At 53.7% G+C, this 16,147-nt stretch overlaps 1 protein-coding gene across 1 annotated transcript in view; it reads left to right on the top strand.

Moving 5' to 3' along the window:
• Positions 1-12,898, top strand: part of SLC16A2 (solute carrier family 16 member 2) — a 38,919-nt gene extending 26,021 nt beyond the window's left edge. The window contains exons 3-6 of the mRNA XM_054839439.1: positions 2,787-3,249; positions 3,717-3,860; positions 4,390-4,618; positions 5,888-12,898. Of these exons, the coding sequence (XP_054695414.1) occupies positions 2,787-3,249; positions 3,717-3,860; positions 4,390-4,618; positions 5,888-6,108 (1,057 nt within the window). The 3' untranslated portion in view covers positions 6,109-12,898. The remainder of the gene's footprint in view (positions 1-2,786; positions 3,250-3,716; positions 3,861-4,389; positions 4,619-5,887) is intronic.
• Positions 12,899-16,147: the final 3,249 nt, after the last annotated feature.

Genomic DNA, 16,147 nt, shown 5'->3' with positions numbered 1-16,147 from the left:
CTTGCTTTCCTTCTAATCCACCCAGCTTGGACCTCCGCCCTCGTCATTGTAAAACATTCGTGCAAAGAACAAGAGCTCTTGGGACCGCATCGCTGCCAGTGGCTTGTTGTGTTGGGCTTAAAAAAAAAAAAAATCAAACCATACAGGCAGAGAAGAATATTATTTCCAGGAGATCTCCAGAGCTGAAATCTCCTTTTCCTGCCTTCTCGCGCTCGGTTCACATTCCTTTGGCTGTTTTTTAAGGGAGAAAGGAGCCCCTTCACAGCTGGACCCCCTTTGCAGCTGGAGCCCCTTTGCAGCTGGACCGCGGCGAGGGAAGCTGCCTTTGGCGTAGCCGAGCCGGAGGAAGAGCCGCGAGGCTGCGGGATTTGGCGGTGCTCCATCTGGATGGCAAAGGCCGGTCCTGAAATTTGGAGCTAGCAGCTCCTGCTCACTCAGAACAATGGAGAAGGTCTGGGGTTTTTTTTGGTCCCCCCTGCCAGCTCCACGCAGCTGCAGATGGAGATGACCCCCGCCCCCAGTGCCGGCTGGGTTACCTGCACCCGTGCAAAGGGAGATGCGGTTGGTGAGCTGCTCCTACAAAGCCTGGGTTTGGTGGGCTCAGGCAGGGCTGGATCAAGGCTAATCAATGTTTTATCTCCTGGTTTCTCTAAAATGGGTTTGCTTTGTCCAACCGGAGGAGCAGCAGTTCCCAGCGCTGCACCGAGCTGATCTGAAAACTCACTCAGCCACCGAGCCTGCACGGCAGGACCCCAGCGCCCAGCTTGTGCTCAGTGTCTCCTACTCTCAGAATATTGGGAGTTTTGTATGAAAACCACTACATAAGCAAAATATGCTGAAAAGCAGAGCTCTGGGGGAGGCTGAAGTTCTCTGGATGGATCGAGGCGAGGGTTTTCCTCGCTCTGTTACCTTGCACTGGGGTGTCTCCTGCAGTTGTAATCACCTCGAGCCACCGCAGATCTTACGTGCCTTCAAGAAGAGAGAAATCTCAGCTGTGTTAAGACTTCACCTTCCCTCCAGTTTTAAGGGGGGATGTTTTAGTGTGAGGAATGGGAGATGGTGGCCAAGTTCAGCAGGGCTGTCTTCACATGCCCCCAGTGCCCTGCCAGCCCTCCTTTTCTGCACTGTTAAGCATTTTGTGGTGGGGTTTGAGTCCCTTTTCATCTGCCTCTCCTTCCCCTCCACAATCTCTGCCCAGTTTCTCCTGCAGAGACAAAGCACCCAAACCTCCGCCAGCGAGGCTGAACCAGGGCTGTTCCCGGTGTGAGCTGTAAGTGAGAGGCAGCCGTCGGAGGGACATGTCCTCGTCCCAGGAGATGTCATTATCCATGGGAGACCTCGTTATCCCAGGGAGACGATGCCGCCCTTCCCACCGGAGAGCAGCTGGCTGATTCCCAGCGAGCAGGGTGGGAAATCCTTGCTAAGAAGCAAGGCTGAAAGGAGCCCCGGCTCATGCAGGGGTGTCTTAGCGTCAACAGGGAGCAGATGGGAACCGTGGCATTTGTCTCCACGTATCCAACACGTCAGCTTAGCCGCAGTACCAAAGCTGGTGTGACCCAGCTGAGATGGCCAGAGCTGGTGCGTGGGAGGTCGGAGACAGCCTGCGCAGCCCAGCTGCTTGCCTGGCTCCTGCAGAGAGGGTTTCTGATGTGGCTTCGTTCTGGAGTAGCTGGAAATTGCCTTTCATGACAGTCATTTGTCTTTGAGCCGTTGGGTACAGCAAGCACGTTCTGCTTTCTGCTTGGCTAGCTAAAGAGACGAGCGTGTAATGGAAGAAATGATGTGCTTGTAAACGTTTTCTTGACTTCAAACTGCTCCATTAAATCTGGGCTGCTGTCTTCTCACTTGCTTCACGAGCAGCACTCGATATTTCACGAGTCATCCTGAGTGTTGGAGCAAAGACCCCGTTTGTGCAGCACCGCTTGCCCGATGAGCTGCCCAAACATTTCCATCGCGCTCTCCTCCCGTGCAGTATTTCGTGGCAGACTTTTGCAGCCGAATGTATTGCGCGGGGATGAAGAAAAAAATCCTTCATCTGGAGAGAAACACAGCGGGATTATTTGCACTGCCTAACTTTAGGCTCCTTTCTCAGCTGCTTCTGTTGGGAGAACTGGGCTGGCAATTGGAAAACGGCCCCTTCCAAGGGCTCTCAGGACTTTCCACCTGTTCTGTAGAGCAGCCACTTCACTCCCTCCTTGAGTGCAGCCACCAACGTAAGGTACAAGTGAGATCTAATAACTGCCTAACTGAAGCTCCCAGAGGAGCTTAAAAAAGAAGAACTTAATTAACCAGCCTGGAGCCTGGGCAGAAACGCGATGTTCCCTTCCAAAGTGCCTAATAACCAGCAGGGTTGGTGCCTTCTGCTTTCAAACACTAGGTGCAGAATGTTTTCAATTAGTCCTTACAGAGGAAAAAAAAAAAGGATTTCTAGCTAAAAATAACCCACCCTGCCTACCTTAGAACATCTTGCTTGCTGTAATTTATAAACCATTCAGGTTAGGTCAGCTTCCCAAGGAGGACAGGTCGGCTGCTGCCTTCTCCTCTTTGCAGAAAGCACTCCCCAGCTAGACTTCATTTTCCCAAAGATTTAACGTGCCAGCTGTGAAATGAGGATAATCCTTGCTTTGGCTAGGGAATAAGCTCCTCGAGGCCAGACCGTCTCTGTAGCACCTGTGGGATGTAAGACCTGGGTCTTTACTCCAGGTTTTGCAGGACCGCGAGGAAAAAGCCCTCCTTACCTCTGCCGTAACGTAACCACCTCGATGTGGTTTTTTTTTTCCCATTAGGTCTCTGGAAGTTCGTTATTTCACGTACGGGATCCTCTTCGGCTGCGGCAGCTCCTTCGCCTTCCAGCCCTCGCTAGTCATCCTTGGTCACTACTTCAAGCGCCGCCTTGGCTTGGCCAACGGCATCGTGGCCGGCGGCAGCTGCCTCATCTCTGTGCCGCTCCCCTTCTTCCTGAAGATGGTCGGGAAGGCCATTGGGCTGGCACATACTTTCCAAGTACTCAGTGCCTTAATGCTCATCCAGATATTCTTGTCCCTGACCTATCGGCCCATCTTGCCACCTTCTTGTGACTCTCAGCACGATGGGCAGGACAAGCTGGGCAGCCGGAGCGTGCGGCAGCAGTGCTGGTCCCAGACGCGCAAGTATTTCAACTTGAGGGTTTTCCGGAGAAAGACCTATCGGATTTGGGCCTTTGGGATCGCTACGGCTGTCCTGGGATATCTTGTACCTTACATGAACCTGGTGAGAGCCTTGGCTGCAACTGGAAGGGGAGGGAGGTCCCTCTGCCCGGAGTGAAAAGGCTCCTCCCTGCAAGCGAGGAGGAAGGTGGGAAGGTGGAGATGGGCAGCAGGGACAGAGCCACCAAAAGCCCCAAAGCTAAGAAACTGCTGCAGGAACATCCTGTAAACAGGAATAGTGATGGGAGGAGACAGCTTTTTAATGCTCCTATGTCTCCTCCGTGCCAGGGTGAGCGGAGCGGTCACTTCCCACGGCTCCTGGGGACAAGCATCAGTAGCAGGAGAGGAGGGGGCTGTTGGGTTTGGGGTGGGCGGAGGTGCTGTGTGCAGGTCAGCGTGGTGTGGCCATCAGGGTCACACAACCACCCCCAAAGCCACGAGCCCTCTGCGGGAAGTCTTGTCCCTTGTTGGGATACGAGAGAGATTAACTTACTGAGGAATCGTGTCCTTGCGTCCTTCCCTCCATCCTAGGTAAAATATGTGGAGAAGCGATTTCAAGAAACCAAGAAAGACTGGATCCTCCTGGTTTGCCTCGGAGCCATGTCAGGGCTGGGGCGCTTGGTTTCAGGCCGCATTGGTGACTGCATTCCCGGGCTGAAGAAGATTTACCTGCAGGTGGGTTGTGTCCGACCCTCCACGTAGCTGCTGGCTGACCACTGCAGGTCAGAGCGTAGCATCTCTCCATCGACACGCTGATTAATAACTGTCAACCACAGATCGCAAATCCTTTACTGACCATTACCTAACACCCTTGTCTGCTTTTAGGGAAGGAAATTTGTTATAGAAGGGTGTACAGGGAAGTTGCACACTTGACCTGAGGTCTCAGTGTCCATTCAGCAATCAAACTCTGTGGTTCCAACTTTTCCCAAACTGCTGGACACCCATGCTCTCACCTTCTTGTGGTTTTTTGAAAAATAAACTGCTGAAATCTAGCAGCTAATCCAGCAGATAATCCTTCCTAAAGCTTCTTAAAAGGTTATTCTTAAGGGTCTCTCCAAGATGAGAGCAGAGGATGGATGACATTGCTGGGTCCAGGGGAGGGAGCGATGCCGTTGACCTGTTCAGTGTCATCTGCATGACACATCCTGCTGCCCATCCCCACTCATCCTGCACCCCAATGACATGCCCGCTTTTGTCTCCCCAGGTTGTATCCTTCGTGCTGTTGGGCATCCTGTGCATGATGATCCCCCAGTGCCAAGGGTTCGAGGGCGTCATTGTCATCTGCCTCTTCCTCGGCCTTTGCGATGGCTTCTTCACCACCATCATGGCCCCCATCGCCTTCGAGCTGGTGGGGCCCATGCAGGCGTCCCAGGCCATAGGGTACCTCATGGGGCTGATGGCTGTGCCCATGACCGCGGGCACGCCGATAGCAGGTTGGTAGCGCCGCGGTGCCAGACCTGGACCCAGCTGTTGGGATGGAGCAGATGCTTGTAGTGGCTTTCACCCGTGGTGGTATTTTGGCATGAGAGCAGACACACAGTTCTGAATTTTCTGGCTTATTGTGTCTCGTGGGGGTTAAAGTACAGGTGTAGCTTCACTCCACACTACGTCCTGTAGCATCTCAGGGCCTTTCTCTGGGCTGATGAAAGAGAGAACAGTGAGAGCAACCCAAGATCACATCAACTGATTTCTGTTTGAAGCTAAAAATTGGCAGATATTAGTTTTCGAGAAATCCTTTTAGATATCTGGGGACTGATTGCTAACTGTTCAGAGATGGACACACCCAAGCCTCTGTCTTCCCCAGACTTGGGAATGTGTTTAAGCGTAGTAATAACCGCAGCGTCCTTAACAACAAGCTCTTTCCCAAAGCTGGCCCTTGAACAGCAGAACATCTGCATCAGCAATTGCTAAGCTAAAGCTGTATAAGGACCTCTGATCTTTCTGCTTCTGGCAGCAAAATTCAGTCTAACGCCCTCGTGAAGGAATGTGGGGGTTGCAGGCGTCTCGCTGTTCGGGGACCCCCCCCCCCCCCCATGGGGCTCGCTAGGCGCAGGGCTGGGGGAAGGGGCTCATTGCATGGATGTAACCCCAGACAAGTGTCCACGCACAAAAAAAACTCAGAGGGGGTTTTCCAGTGCCGATAAATGGCAACGCGTTACTCTCCAAGGATGCCTGGCTGCGTCAGAACCTGCCAAACTAACAAGCGCAGAACCGAACTGGTTTTTAAGGGATCGGTTATTGTTCGTAACTGGCGGCACGTGTTTTTCCTCTGATGTCCCCGTGTAGATAAAATACCCGTAAGCAAAGCAGGGCTTCCATGGAGGCAAGCTGCAGAGGAACAGCTCCTGCCCCCTTTTCCGATTGCCTCCTGGCTAGGAAGTGCTGCCTGAGATGTCTCTTCGTTTAACACCGTCTCAGCTTGCATTTGGGATTGTTCGGGGTGTGTCTGATCGTGTCCCATTCCGGTTAGATGGGAAGGATGGCTGAGGCTTTCCTTCTTGGGTTCCTTGCTGCACAGTGTTGGCCGTGCACATCCTTTAATCCAGGGCGTAAAAGCTCCAAGGAATGCAATGGAAAAAAAAAAGATTGTTTTAAAAACCCTAATCTCCCCAAATCTGGTGGTTGAAGCAGACTGCAGCTCTCGCTCGAGGAAAGAGGCAAGTCGGTCGGTGGCTATAACCGCCGTTGTTCTTCTCTTTCAGGATACCTCAATGATTATTTTGGGAATTACGACGCAGCCTTTTATTTTGCCGGAGTCCCCCCCATCATCGGTGGCTTGGTGCTCTCCGTCGTCCCGCTGGTCCATCAGAGGATGCTGAAGAAGCAGCGCTTGGATTCCGGCAAAGACAAGATGCTGGTCTCGGAGACGGTGGTGAACGGGGAGCTGCTGCCGGGCTGTCCTGCCTCCGAAGCACACATGTAACACCTCCGCACCGACACACGCTGTGCCCACCAGCCGCCTCTCCGTAGCCCAAGCACAGGCCCTTTTCTAGACGGACCATAATTCTCAATGATTGCAGACGCACTATGTTTGTAAAGGAAAAAAAACAACAAAACAAACAAAAAAAACCCCCCACAAAAAGTTCTTCTAGTTAAAGGCTTTTAACTAGCAGAAACGCTCATTTTTGGGACAGTTTTGATTTCAAAGCCACCTCTTTTTTTTTTTTTTTTCCCTCTAACCATTTTTCTAAGGAGAACTCTCACCAGGATTCAAACTTGATCGATCTCCCGCTCCTCTCCCCAGTTTTCTATATGTCATGACCGAGGTTTACAGCTAATAAACGCCTTTTTAAAGCAGGCCACAGATGGAGCTTGTTGAACCTTGCAGCTGTCCACCCTTCTCCTCCGGTGTCACTCGGTTGTCACGTCCAAGCGAGACAGCCCCTTCCCCGTCCGGCACCAGAGGCGGTTTTGGAGCCAGCAGATCTGAAGGAGGAAACGCTGCTTTAGTCCAATGCACAAACCAAATAAATGATCGTCGGGTCCCACTTTAATCTTCTTCTCTCCTCCTTTTCCGCTGCTCTCCCACGCACCCAGGGAGCTTCAGCTGGGACGATGGGGAGCTCGTCCGGCTCCGGTCCCGCCACCCTCGTCGGATGGAGCCGTGCAGGAGCACCCTCTTCCTGCAAAATATGCCTTAAAAACACAGGGACAAGACCAGCGGGTCCCTCGGCCACTTTCCGCCTCCGTTTTCTCACCCAGTGACTAGTGATTGGGCTTTTGAGGTGCAAAAGAGAGGGGCAGCTCCCAGCGCAGCCCACGGCGGCCGCCGGCTCTGCAAGGTGAAAACCGCAGGCAAGCCGCCGAGACGGGCACGTTGGAGATGTCGAGGCACGCAGGGTCGGGACAGAGCTCCACGTGTCACGGCTTCGCTCCGTGCCGGGACGCGGCATCCCTGCGCCCAGGGAGCAGCTGGGGCACAGGGTGCCACCGCTCTTTTTTTTTTGGGGGCCAGTTGTGTATTATGCAGCAATAACCATGAGTCAGTATTGGCAGGGGAAGCCTGGTGTTTCCGAAGGGTTTAAAAGCCCGGGCACCGTTTAACTTGTAGCCCGTGCATTGCTGTGCGGAGCCGGCACAGGGTCGGTGCCGTCCCTGCGGGGAGAGAGCTCAAGAAAATAGCACGGCGCGTGGGTTCCCCCCGCACAGAGCGAAGGCAGAGCTCAGCCTCGTGTAGAAATTCATCAGCTCCAGGCGTCGCTAATGAGCGTGGCACGGAGCAAGGGAAGTCCTCCTGCCCTGGCGTGTCTCCGTGTGAACGAGGTGCCGGCTGGAACCGGGGAACCTTTTCCTGGGAATAATAACCCAGGAGAGAGCAAGAAACAACGCTCGCATTTATCCTGGCTGCAAAACCATCCTTCATTGGATTTTCATTTGATTCACCTGCCGTTCAAAAATCAGAAGCCTAAAGAGGGACGTGTGCCACGGGAATCACCCCTCAGTGCCCCGGGCGAGCGTGGGGGTTTGTAGCACTGAGACACATCGTTGCTGTGGCAGCTCGGTGTCAGGGGAGCCCCCCCCCCACGGGCAGCGGCGGGACCTTTGTAAATAGGCTCGGGGTCCTGCATGCCCCTCTGGCCCTGGTTTTAATCCGCGTTGGCTAACGCATCGTAAGGTCTTGTAGTCTTGTGGCCCTCCTGTCCCCATACGAGCTGGAAAATTAACCGGTGTGTTGTGACGTGTCTGTTTATGACTATAAAACGAGATGGCCGTTTGTCTCTTTCTTCGATACACTTTCCCCTGACCGTTATTGCCCTTCGTTGCCCGTATTGCATCGTCTGCTACGGCTCTGCTGAGCCATCGCTTGGTTCGGGAAGCTGCGGGAGGCCGCGGGAGCCGCATCGGAAGGCACGGCGTGCATCCACCCGTGCGTTGCGGGGAGCCGAAACACGGCGCCCTTGGTCCGGCACCGGTGGGATCTGCCAGGCTTAGCCTAGGGCAGGGCGTTAGAGCGATGCTCTTCAGATGGGAGCGTTGGCGGCGGGGCATCGTCAAAGCCGCCTGGCAGCTGAAGGAAAGAAATGCGTTGCATCGTATCTCCTTCTGTGAGTTTTGGGGCTTTTATTCACGTCAGAATCTGTTGAAGTTCTTTAAATCGTATTTTTGACCTTAATGCCCCCCAAAGAAGAGCTTCTGAGGGGTTTAAATTCAAGAAGTGGCTTCTTCAGACCAAGAAGAGGATGAGCCAGAGCTGCCTCAAACCCACGGCCGGCCCGAGCGAGCTGCTGTACACCAGAGCCCTCCGATGACTGCACCCACCTTCGCACGAGACTTTGTTGCGGTAAAACCTCTGTGGCTCCTAAGGCAATTTATGGTTCAAATCCCAAATTTCTACAGATTTCCACTTGCCTTAAATGCTCCACCTGCCCGCACAGGTCTTTTTGTCCCGGGAGGAGCCTGCGTTCGATGCAATGGGTGCCTAACGCTGCAGCGGCATCAGCCCAGCTCCGTGTCCGCCGGGAGCCGGTGCTTTTCCCAGGAGGGATGGTGGTACCCACGTTCATCCCTCCCTAAATTTTATTCTTTACCCACGGCTCTTATTATCGACCCTCTAGGAGATTTCGAGCAACGAGGTGCATTCGTGGGCCACCCGCGTTTGGTTGAAGAAATCCACCCCTCATCTTATCCCGGACCAACGTCTGGTACCAGCCTCCCGAAACCACGCTCAGCATCTTTGGTCGAGATCCTACCCTTGGTCAAGGCGAGTCCCAATCCTCCAGCGGGGAAGGCATGCTTGAGCAACAGCAAGGAAAGGTTCGCCTCCTCTGCAAACACAGATGGGAACGGGAAGGGCAAAGGTTGGAGCAGTCTGTCAATACGAAGGGGAGAATTTGGGGGTTTGTTCGTCAGCTGCGTGCTGCTGCTCTGCCTCGAGTTTGTCCCTTGAGTATCGGGCAGCTTGCAAGAATTTTTGTGGGCTCGTGGCATGTGAGAGGTGGGATTGTGGCGATCTGAGCATCTATAAATGGGGAGAAATTGCACTAGTCCCTGAAACATCCTTTTAGCCTGTCGTAGTCTGGTGCTGTGATGCCGAATAGGTCCCTACCTGTTGCAAAAAGCTTCATCCTCCTCTTTGTTCCCATCAGGATCCGCTTGTCCTAGCCCGGCACATCCGTGTCCTCCTCTGGGCGGGTGAGGCAGCATTCATGGTGAAAACTACCTTGTACTCAGTTTTCTAATTAAAAAAAACCAAACCCAAACTTCTCCCTCCCCTGCGAGTGCCAGGCTGTGATTCCTGCCCCGCTCCCTTGCTCCGGGAGGGGAAGGTGGAGCCCAACGCTCCGGGCTTGGCCAGTTTGGGGAGCCAGCAAGGCCGTGGGAGCGGGTCACGGCTCTCGGGTGGGAAGGGGAGTGGAGGGGAGTGGGGAGGGAGCAGCTTCGCTCCGTGCCCGGGGTGTTTGGAGAGCTGCGGGCGCGCGCGTCGCCTTATGTAAGTGCAGAGCAAGCACGGGACGTGTCCGAGCAGCGCCCTGCTCGGGGCTTGGCTGGGGCTGCCTTTCTAAATCTTTAGCTTGAGGGTGTTCAAAACCAAGTTGTTGTCTTTTCTTCTTCTTCTTTTTTTTTTTTTTTAATTTTTTTTCTTTTCTTTCCTTGCTGCTACAGAGCGAGGGACCGGGTTTAACTCCTCTCGCCCTGGCTGAGGGATGGAGCGGGATGGCCGGGCTGGAAGGGGTCAGGGGCTGGTTGGGATTTCGGCCTTTCGGGGCTGTCCCGCTGATGGCAGTGCCATGATTCATGGCTTAGAGTTTTTTCGAGTGCGAAACAAAGCTGGATCCATCTGCGGGAGCCACTTCATTGCAGCGTGCCCTGCCCTGAGGTCCCGCGGCCAGGGAAATGCACGTTTCTAAGTCACATAGCTTAAATTTAACCGATTCTGGCTACTCACTGGCTGGGTTTGAGGTTTCCTGACATGTCCTTGTGGGAGCTGTGGGAAGGCCACATCCTAATTGCCATCGAAGCTTGAGGGCTTTCGCAGGTCTGCTGCGGTACCGTGGGGTCTGAGGAACACCCCCCCACACACACTTTTAAGACATTTTGGCTCTGCCTCCCAGCATCGTGGTGGTTTGGGGCTGCCCGTTTGGCCACGCCGGCAGCCGAGAAGCTCTGTGAGCCTCCGGGTTGAGCTGCCTGGTCCGGAGGAGCCGGGAGAGGGAGGTGGCCTGTGGTTGGGCAAGGACATTCCTGCCCTTCCGTGCGTGACAGTGCCACGGGAGCGTTTTTGCACGGCGATGGAAGGTCTCTTTTGGCGTTGGTATGTTGGTGCTAAGAGGGATTTGCTTTGGGCGGTCTGATTTGGTGCTGAGGGTCTCGTGTCTGCGTGCTCAGATCGCTCCGGTTCAGCATCTCGGGAGGCTTAGGGTTGATCTTCACCCTGGCTGACGTCCGCATCTACACGTGACCCCGCGGTCCTCAGAGTAACGAGCTGCATAAAGGTGAACTTGGACCAAATGCTCTGGACGCAGAGGGGGACCGATCCAGCCGGGACCCTTGCAGTCCCTCCGTCCTTCACTGCAAACCATCACCCGGCTTTCGCATGCCTCTGTACCCAACAGCTTTGTTTGGGGGTTACCTTGGTTATTTTAGCTTCAATAATTTTCACGCTGGCGGAGTTTGCTTCTCCTTATCCAGCTGGAAGCAGAAAACTGGAATGACTCTGAAAGCCCCGGCTCCTCTGCCAAGGCAAGCCCAGCCGCTGCCTTTCTGCCACAAACCCCCACGCTTTTGGGCAGCTTTTTCGGGCGCTTTTGTTTAAATCTCAGCTGCCCCTGTAACCTTTGGGGAGAATGACGTGACTGACAAGCCTTGCTCCTTAAATAATCCTCCAGCATCCTCTGCGTAAGGGCAGGCGGGATGGAGCTGGCACGGTAGAGGGGAATCCACCAGCGAGCAACAAACCGAAATGAGGGTGTTTCCCTTTTTTTCGAGAGCCCTTGGAAGGAAAGGGGATGGATGGAGCTGCCATCCCCGGGTAGCTCCGAGCGGGCTTTGTGGCTGAGCCCCGGGGGCAGCTGCAGGGTGACCGTCCCCGTGGCCGATGAGGGGGTGCGTGTGTGCATCGCTCCGGGCGCTTTATCAGCTTGGCACGGCGGCTCCGTGGACTTTAGTCCTGGTGACAGCGAGGTTATCGCTGGGCTTTGGCAGGCTCATCCCACACAACCCCTTTCGGGGAGGGGGGGCGTTCGCTTCTTTTATTTTTGCAAATGTTGCAATGCCCGTAGTGCTCCCACCGAGGACAGACCCCGCCAGTGCCCCCGCGTCTCCTCCTGACACCGTTGGCGGCGAAACGCCGGCACCGCCGATCGCGGGGCTTGGGTCCCCGCTCCCGGCAGAGGCGAGGCAGGAGAGGAAACACGCACAGTCCCTCCCGTTTTCTGCAAAAACGTGGCTTTGGAAGGAGGTTTCCTACCTCCAAAGGTTCTCCTCTTTTTGTAACATACTTCCCAACGCTCCCCCTCCGTCCATCTCCGACCGGCGAGGCAAGCGTAGCTCTTAACCGTAGCGTTAGAGGCAAGACTTCGTGTCTATTTTACTAAGGAATGAAGCTTCTTCTCTTTTTTTTTTTTTTTTTGTACATTTTTAATCGTGGCGTGTAAAACGAGTTGTTTACTGGAGCAGGTTTTTGCGTAGCGTTGATGCTCCGCTTCTGGTCGGTGATGGCCAGATTGCCTGAATGCAGTTGGGTTTTTGGCCGCCGAGTGCATTCAATCCAATCGTTCTGGAAAAAGGACACGACGTCTCGAGGCCGGCACTTTCCCAGCATATCTTGTTTCAGCCATTTGAACCCGTTGAAGCAGGAGACAGGACATTTTTTTTGGGGGGGGGGGGGGCTGAGGGTAATTAGGAAATTATCCTGCTCTCCCTCCCTTGCCCTTAAATCCAGCAGGACAAAGCCAAATATTTGCTTTCGGATGGGTGGATTTTGGAGCCGACTCCACGTAAGAGCACCGGGGTGAAGGTTTGAATTTTGGCCGTTTCGGGTAACTTGTTTTTAAAGCGGGACCTCCAAGCCCGCTGCCGTCACCGCCCGTCCGCGGATCCCAACGCCGCGCCTCGTCCTGCTGCCGCCCGGTCCGCGTTGGCTCCCTCCCCGATGGAAATCCCGCCCGTGGGGTTTTGGGGTTCTGGGGCGGGATGCCTTGCTTTGCCCTGCCGATGTGCCGGTAACGCTCACCCTCGTGGTGTCTGTACCCGCTAGAAAGACTCGATAAAAGGCTGCGGACACCGCTGGTAGCTTTGCAACCCCCTTTTTTTTTTCCACCCCCACCCCCCGTGCTCCCGGCTGTGGCTCAGCAGGCGCTGAGCTCCGAACTGGGTCCCACGAGGTGCCCGGGGCTGCTGGGTGCCCTGGCCAGACCAGTAACACCAGTGGCCTGAAAGCAGCCGCTCGATTTGCTGCAGAAGTCAGAACCTGAAGTTTCAAATTGTTCCTTTTTTTTTGTTTTTGTTTTTTTTTTTTTTTTTGACATCTGCTCCTTGTAAGCAATTTATATTCCCTTAAAATTTTGTATCTGGAAGTTAAAGTATTTGAATGTGTGTCTTAAAAGTATGATTGTCCTTTCAAAATGTGAATTTCTGATTGTTGGTATACAAAAGAAAAAACCCCAACCCCCAACCCCACCCCATATTAGCACATATTTTTTTTTGTAATAATTAATGTTTTATGAATGTTGTTTTAAAAAATTGTGTAGAATAAAACCAGTTTAAAAAGAAAAGGGGGTTCGTGTCTGTGTCTCACCAGGGTTCCTCTCCCCGTGGCGTCGCGGGAGCTGGTCCCCCAGCAGCTTAAGAAAAAGAAAAGGGGCCGGAGAGGTAGCAGCTTAACATGGGAATTATTTTTATCGAGTCTTTCGTCCACTTCAAGGAAAGGCTGCGCTGAGGTCCTGGTACCTGCCGGGGGGAGAAGAGGTTCCTGCTGCGAGGCAGAGGGGTGAAAGCTGGAGGTGGTGGTGGAGGAGGGCGGTCTTGGTCCCACCCGAGGCATCGAAAACTAAAAATAACAAAGAAAGAAATCCCTGAGAGCATCTCGGCGCCCAAAGCGGTGTCACCGCTCGCCGTGAGCCCCAGCGACCCGGCCAGGTTTCCCCTCCGGACCCCGGGCACGGCTCCGGGTCAAGCAGCAGCTTTGGGGGGGGGGGGGGGGGGCTGCGCCTCGCCGGCGTCGCTGCTCTGCGGGGAATCTTGCACAGGGACAGCACCAGGGCTTTTTAAAAATTACTGTTATAATTATTATTCGGAGTATTATTTCTTCCTTTTGGCAGCGGTTCGGGGGCACGGTGAGGCCTCCCACGCGTTAGCGCTGGTCACGGGAGAGCTAATCTTTTTTGTCAACAAGAGCAGCTACGGGAGGGTTGGGGGCAGGAAAGACGGGGGGTGATTATTCATGAGTGAGGTTACCGTGGCTGTGCGATACTGCAAACAAGGCTTTTAGCAAGGGTTTGATATTAATGATCTGTTTACGCTAGGTGCTTTAATTGACAGTAGATGAAAGCTGACATATGTGTTAGTTTTATATAGCTCGGGCTTCTTTTTTTTTTTTTTAATATGCATCTCAACCCTTTTTCAAGTTGGGGATATTTACTGCAAATAGTATTTAAAAAAAAAAAACCACAAAAAAACCCAAAAAAACCCCCACCAGGAGATAAGAGATGGTAAACAGAGATTCAAAGGAAATGAGACTATGGTACCGAGCTCCTCCGGAGGACTTTGTGCCGTGCATGCAGGGACAGAGCAAGGAGAGGTGGTAACGCTGCAGCCCACCCCGGGAGCGGAAAGCACCGCGCGAACCTGCGGAGCTGCACGGCGCTAGCAAAAAAACCCCAAACCCCCAACGCCAGCCTGATATTATAATGCTATTCTTGCGATGGCTGCAAATTTGGGGCGGGTAGGGGCTCGGGAGGGTGCTGGCTGTGGGATAAAAGCGGGCTGCACACCCACAGCGACACCCAGGGAGGCAACGGGGAGGGGGGGGAACCCTGCCCGGCTGCTCCCAGAGCCCCCCAGGAGCATCAGCATCTCCACGAGCTCCATGTAAATAGGTAAATATATACGTACACGTGTATATAAGCCCCGCTCAGTCTCACTGCTGGGCACGGAGCAGCAGCCGCCCCCCTGCCCCGGCTCTGCCAGGCTTCTGGCTCCAGCCCTAATACGTGGAAAGCTGAAAAAGTGGGGGGAAAAGTATTTTGGATCAGAGCAAAACCCTGAGTTTTTCAATATAAAGGCACCGACCTAGAAAAGACCAAACCAAACAACGAAGGAGGTTTTCATTACTATAACGCGATAGTTTTTACATATCTCTTCAGGCATTAAAACTGAAATATCATGGATTAAAACAAGCCTATTATATATAATGGTTTACGTTTGTACTTACAAAATGCAAAATTTACATGCATGTTTTATGTACGAAATATGAACCACATGTCAATGTTTTATATTAGTTTAATAGTTATAAATTACATACAGGTTTTAGAGCTATATATATATATGCGAATGGCTTATATGATATCTATAGCTACATTTAGGGTTGTTTTTTTTTTTAATTTATACATATAGATATATACACACACAGAGACACACAGATGTATCTATGCGTGCAGTGTGTGCACGCTGCCGCGGGGTGAGGCTGACCGCCCGCCGGTGGTGACTGGGCATTTGGAGGCCGTGGGCGCACGCTGTGCCCAGCCGCTCCTCTCCCCACGGGCTCCGGGCTGGGCTTGTTTTCTTTCATTGTCTTCTTCTCCTCCATCTGTTTTCTTTTTACAGGACCTAAATATTATAATCCTTCAAAAAAAAAAAAAACAAACCCAACCCACCCCAAAAAAACCCAACCCAACCCAAACTCTGTCTGCAAGTGCCTTTGAAGGATGCACTGACGAGTGGCAGAAGCTTTTTTTTTTTTTTTATTGTTTTAATCATCTCTGCCTCGAAATGCAAATCTTTCCTAGAGCCGGTGCTTTGCTGTCGTTACTTAAAGCAATAATTTGGAAAAGATCCCTTCCCGGGGCTGCTCGCCGCACCCAGGCTCAGCAGGGTGGCTGGGGCTGTTGCTCAGGCGGCTGCGGGACCACGGCACGGAGCCGGGGCGGCGTGGGACCCTCGGCCCCGAGCGCGGGGTGCCCAGCACCCATGCCCGGGGTACCGGGAGGCGTCACCGAAGGGGAAGGGAGAACACGCGGGGTGCGGCTGGGGGGTGAGCTCGGGATGCGCTTGCTTTCCTTCGGGTTGGGTTTTAGGGGCTTTTTAAAGTGCAATATGGGAAACCGCTTAATACTGGCAGCAGGGCAAAGCAGGGGAGGAAAAAAAAAAAATATATATATCTATATGTGCTTAGATCTAAGGCAAACACAGCACAGGGGAGGGGGGGAAAAGAAAGAGGAGAGGGGAAAAAGAGAGCAGGAAGGTGTGTGCGGCTGGGAGGGAGGGGAGAGGATGGGCTGCCCGTGGTCCCGGTGCTGGGGACCCTCGGACCCCAAAGCCGATGCTGAGCACGCAGCACCCCCGCGGCAGGAGGCAGCCGGAGCCCAGCCCCGCCGGCGCGGGAGCAGAGGAGCACGTTGGGCTGCAAGAACCACCGATTGCTTTTGGACCCGTTCGCTTGTGCGTGCTTTATCCTGGCCGAGGCTTCGGGGTATGCTTTTCTTTATCGTTTTTTTTTCTTTTTTTTTTGGCACACGAGCTGCGCTAAACACGTTTCTCCCAATCACCTGCGGCCCCACTCGATCCCGCATTGGAAACACCAGCAGCGTTCGGGGGCTTTTTCGGGGGGGTTGTGTAAACAGCCCCTCCTGCGGCTGCGGGGTGGGGTGCAAGCGGGGGACCCCACGCGTGTCCCCCCCGCCACCCTCGCGGGCTCCAGCCATTGTTCTGGCACGCACCTCTTCCGCCCAGGAGCGGGATTTCACGGTTATAAATCTGTTGTCGTCTCATTTGGAGTATTGTTCGGTCCGGGTCAGTCCTGGCGT

This window comes from Grus americana, chromosome 12 (genome assembly GCF_028858705.1).
Source record: "Grus americana isolate bGruAme1 chromosome 12, bGruAme1.mat, whole genome shotgun sequence".
Taxonomy (NCBI): Eukaryota; Metazoa; Chordata; class Aves; order Gruiformes; family Gruidae; genus Grus; species Grus americana.
Note: the sequence above shows the minus strand (reverse complement) of the source record. Positions and strands in the feature narration are given on the sequence as shown.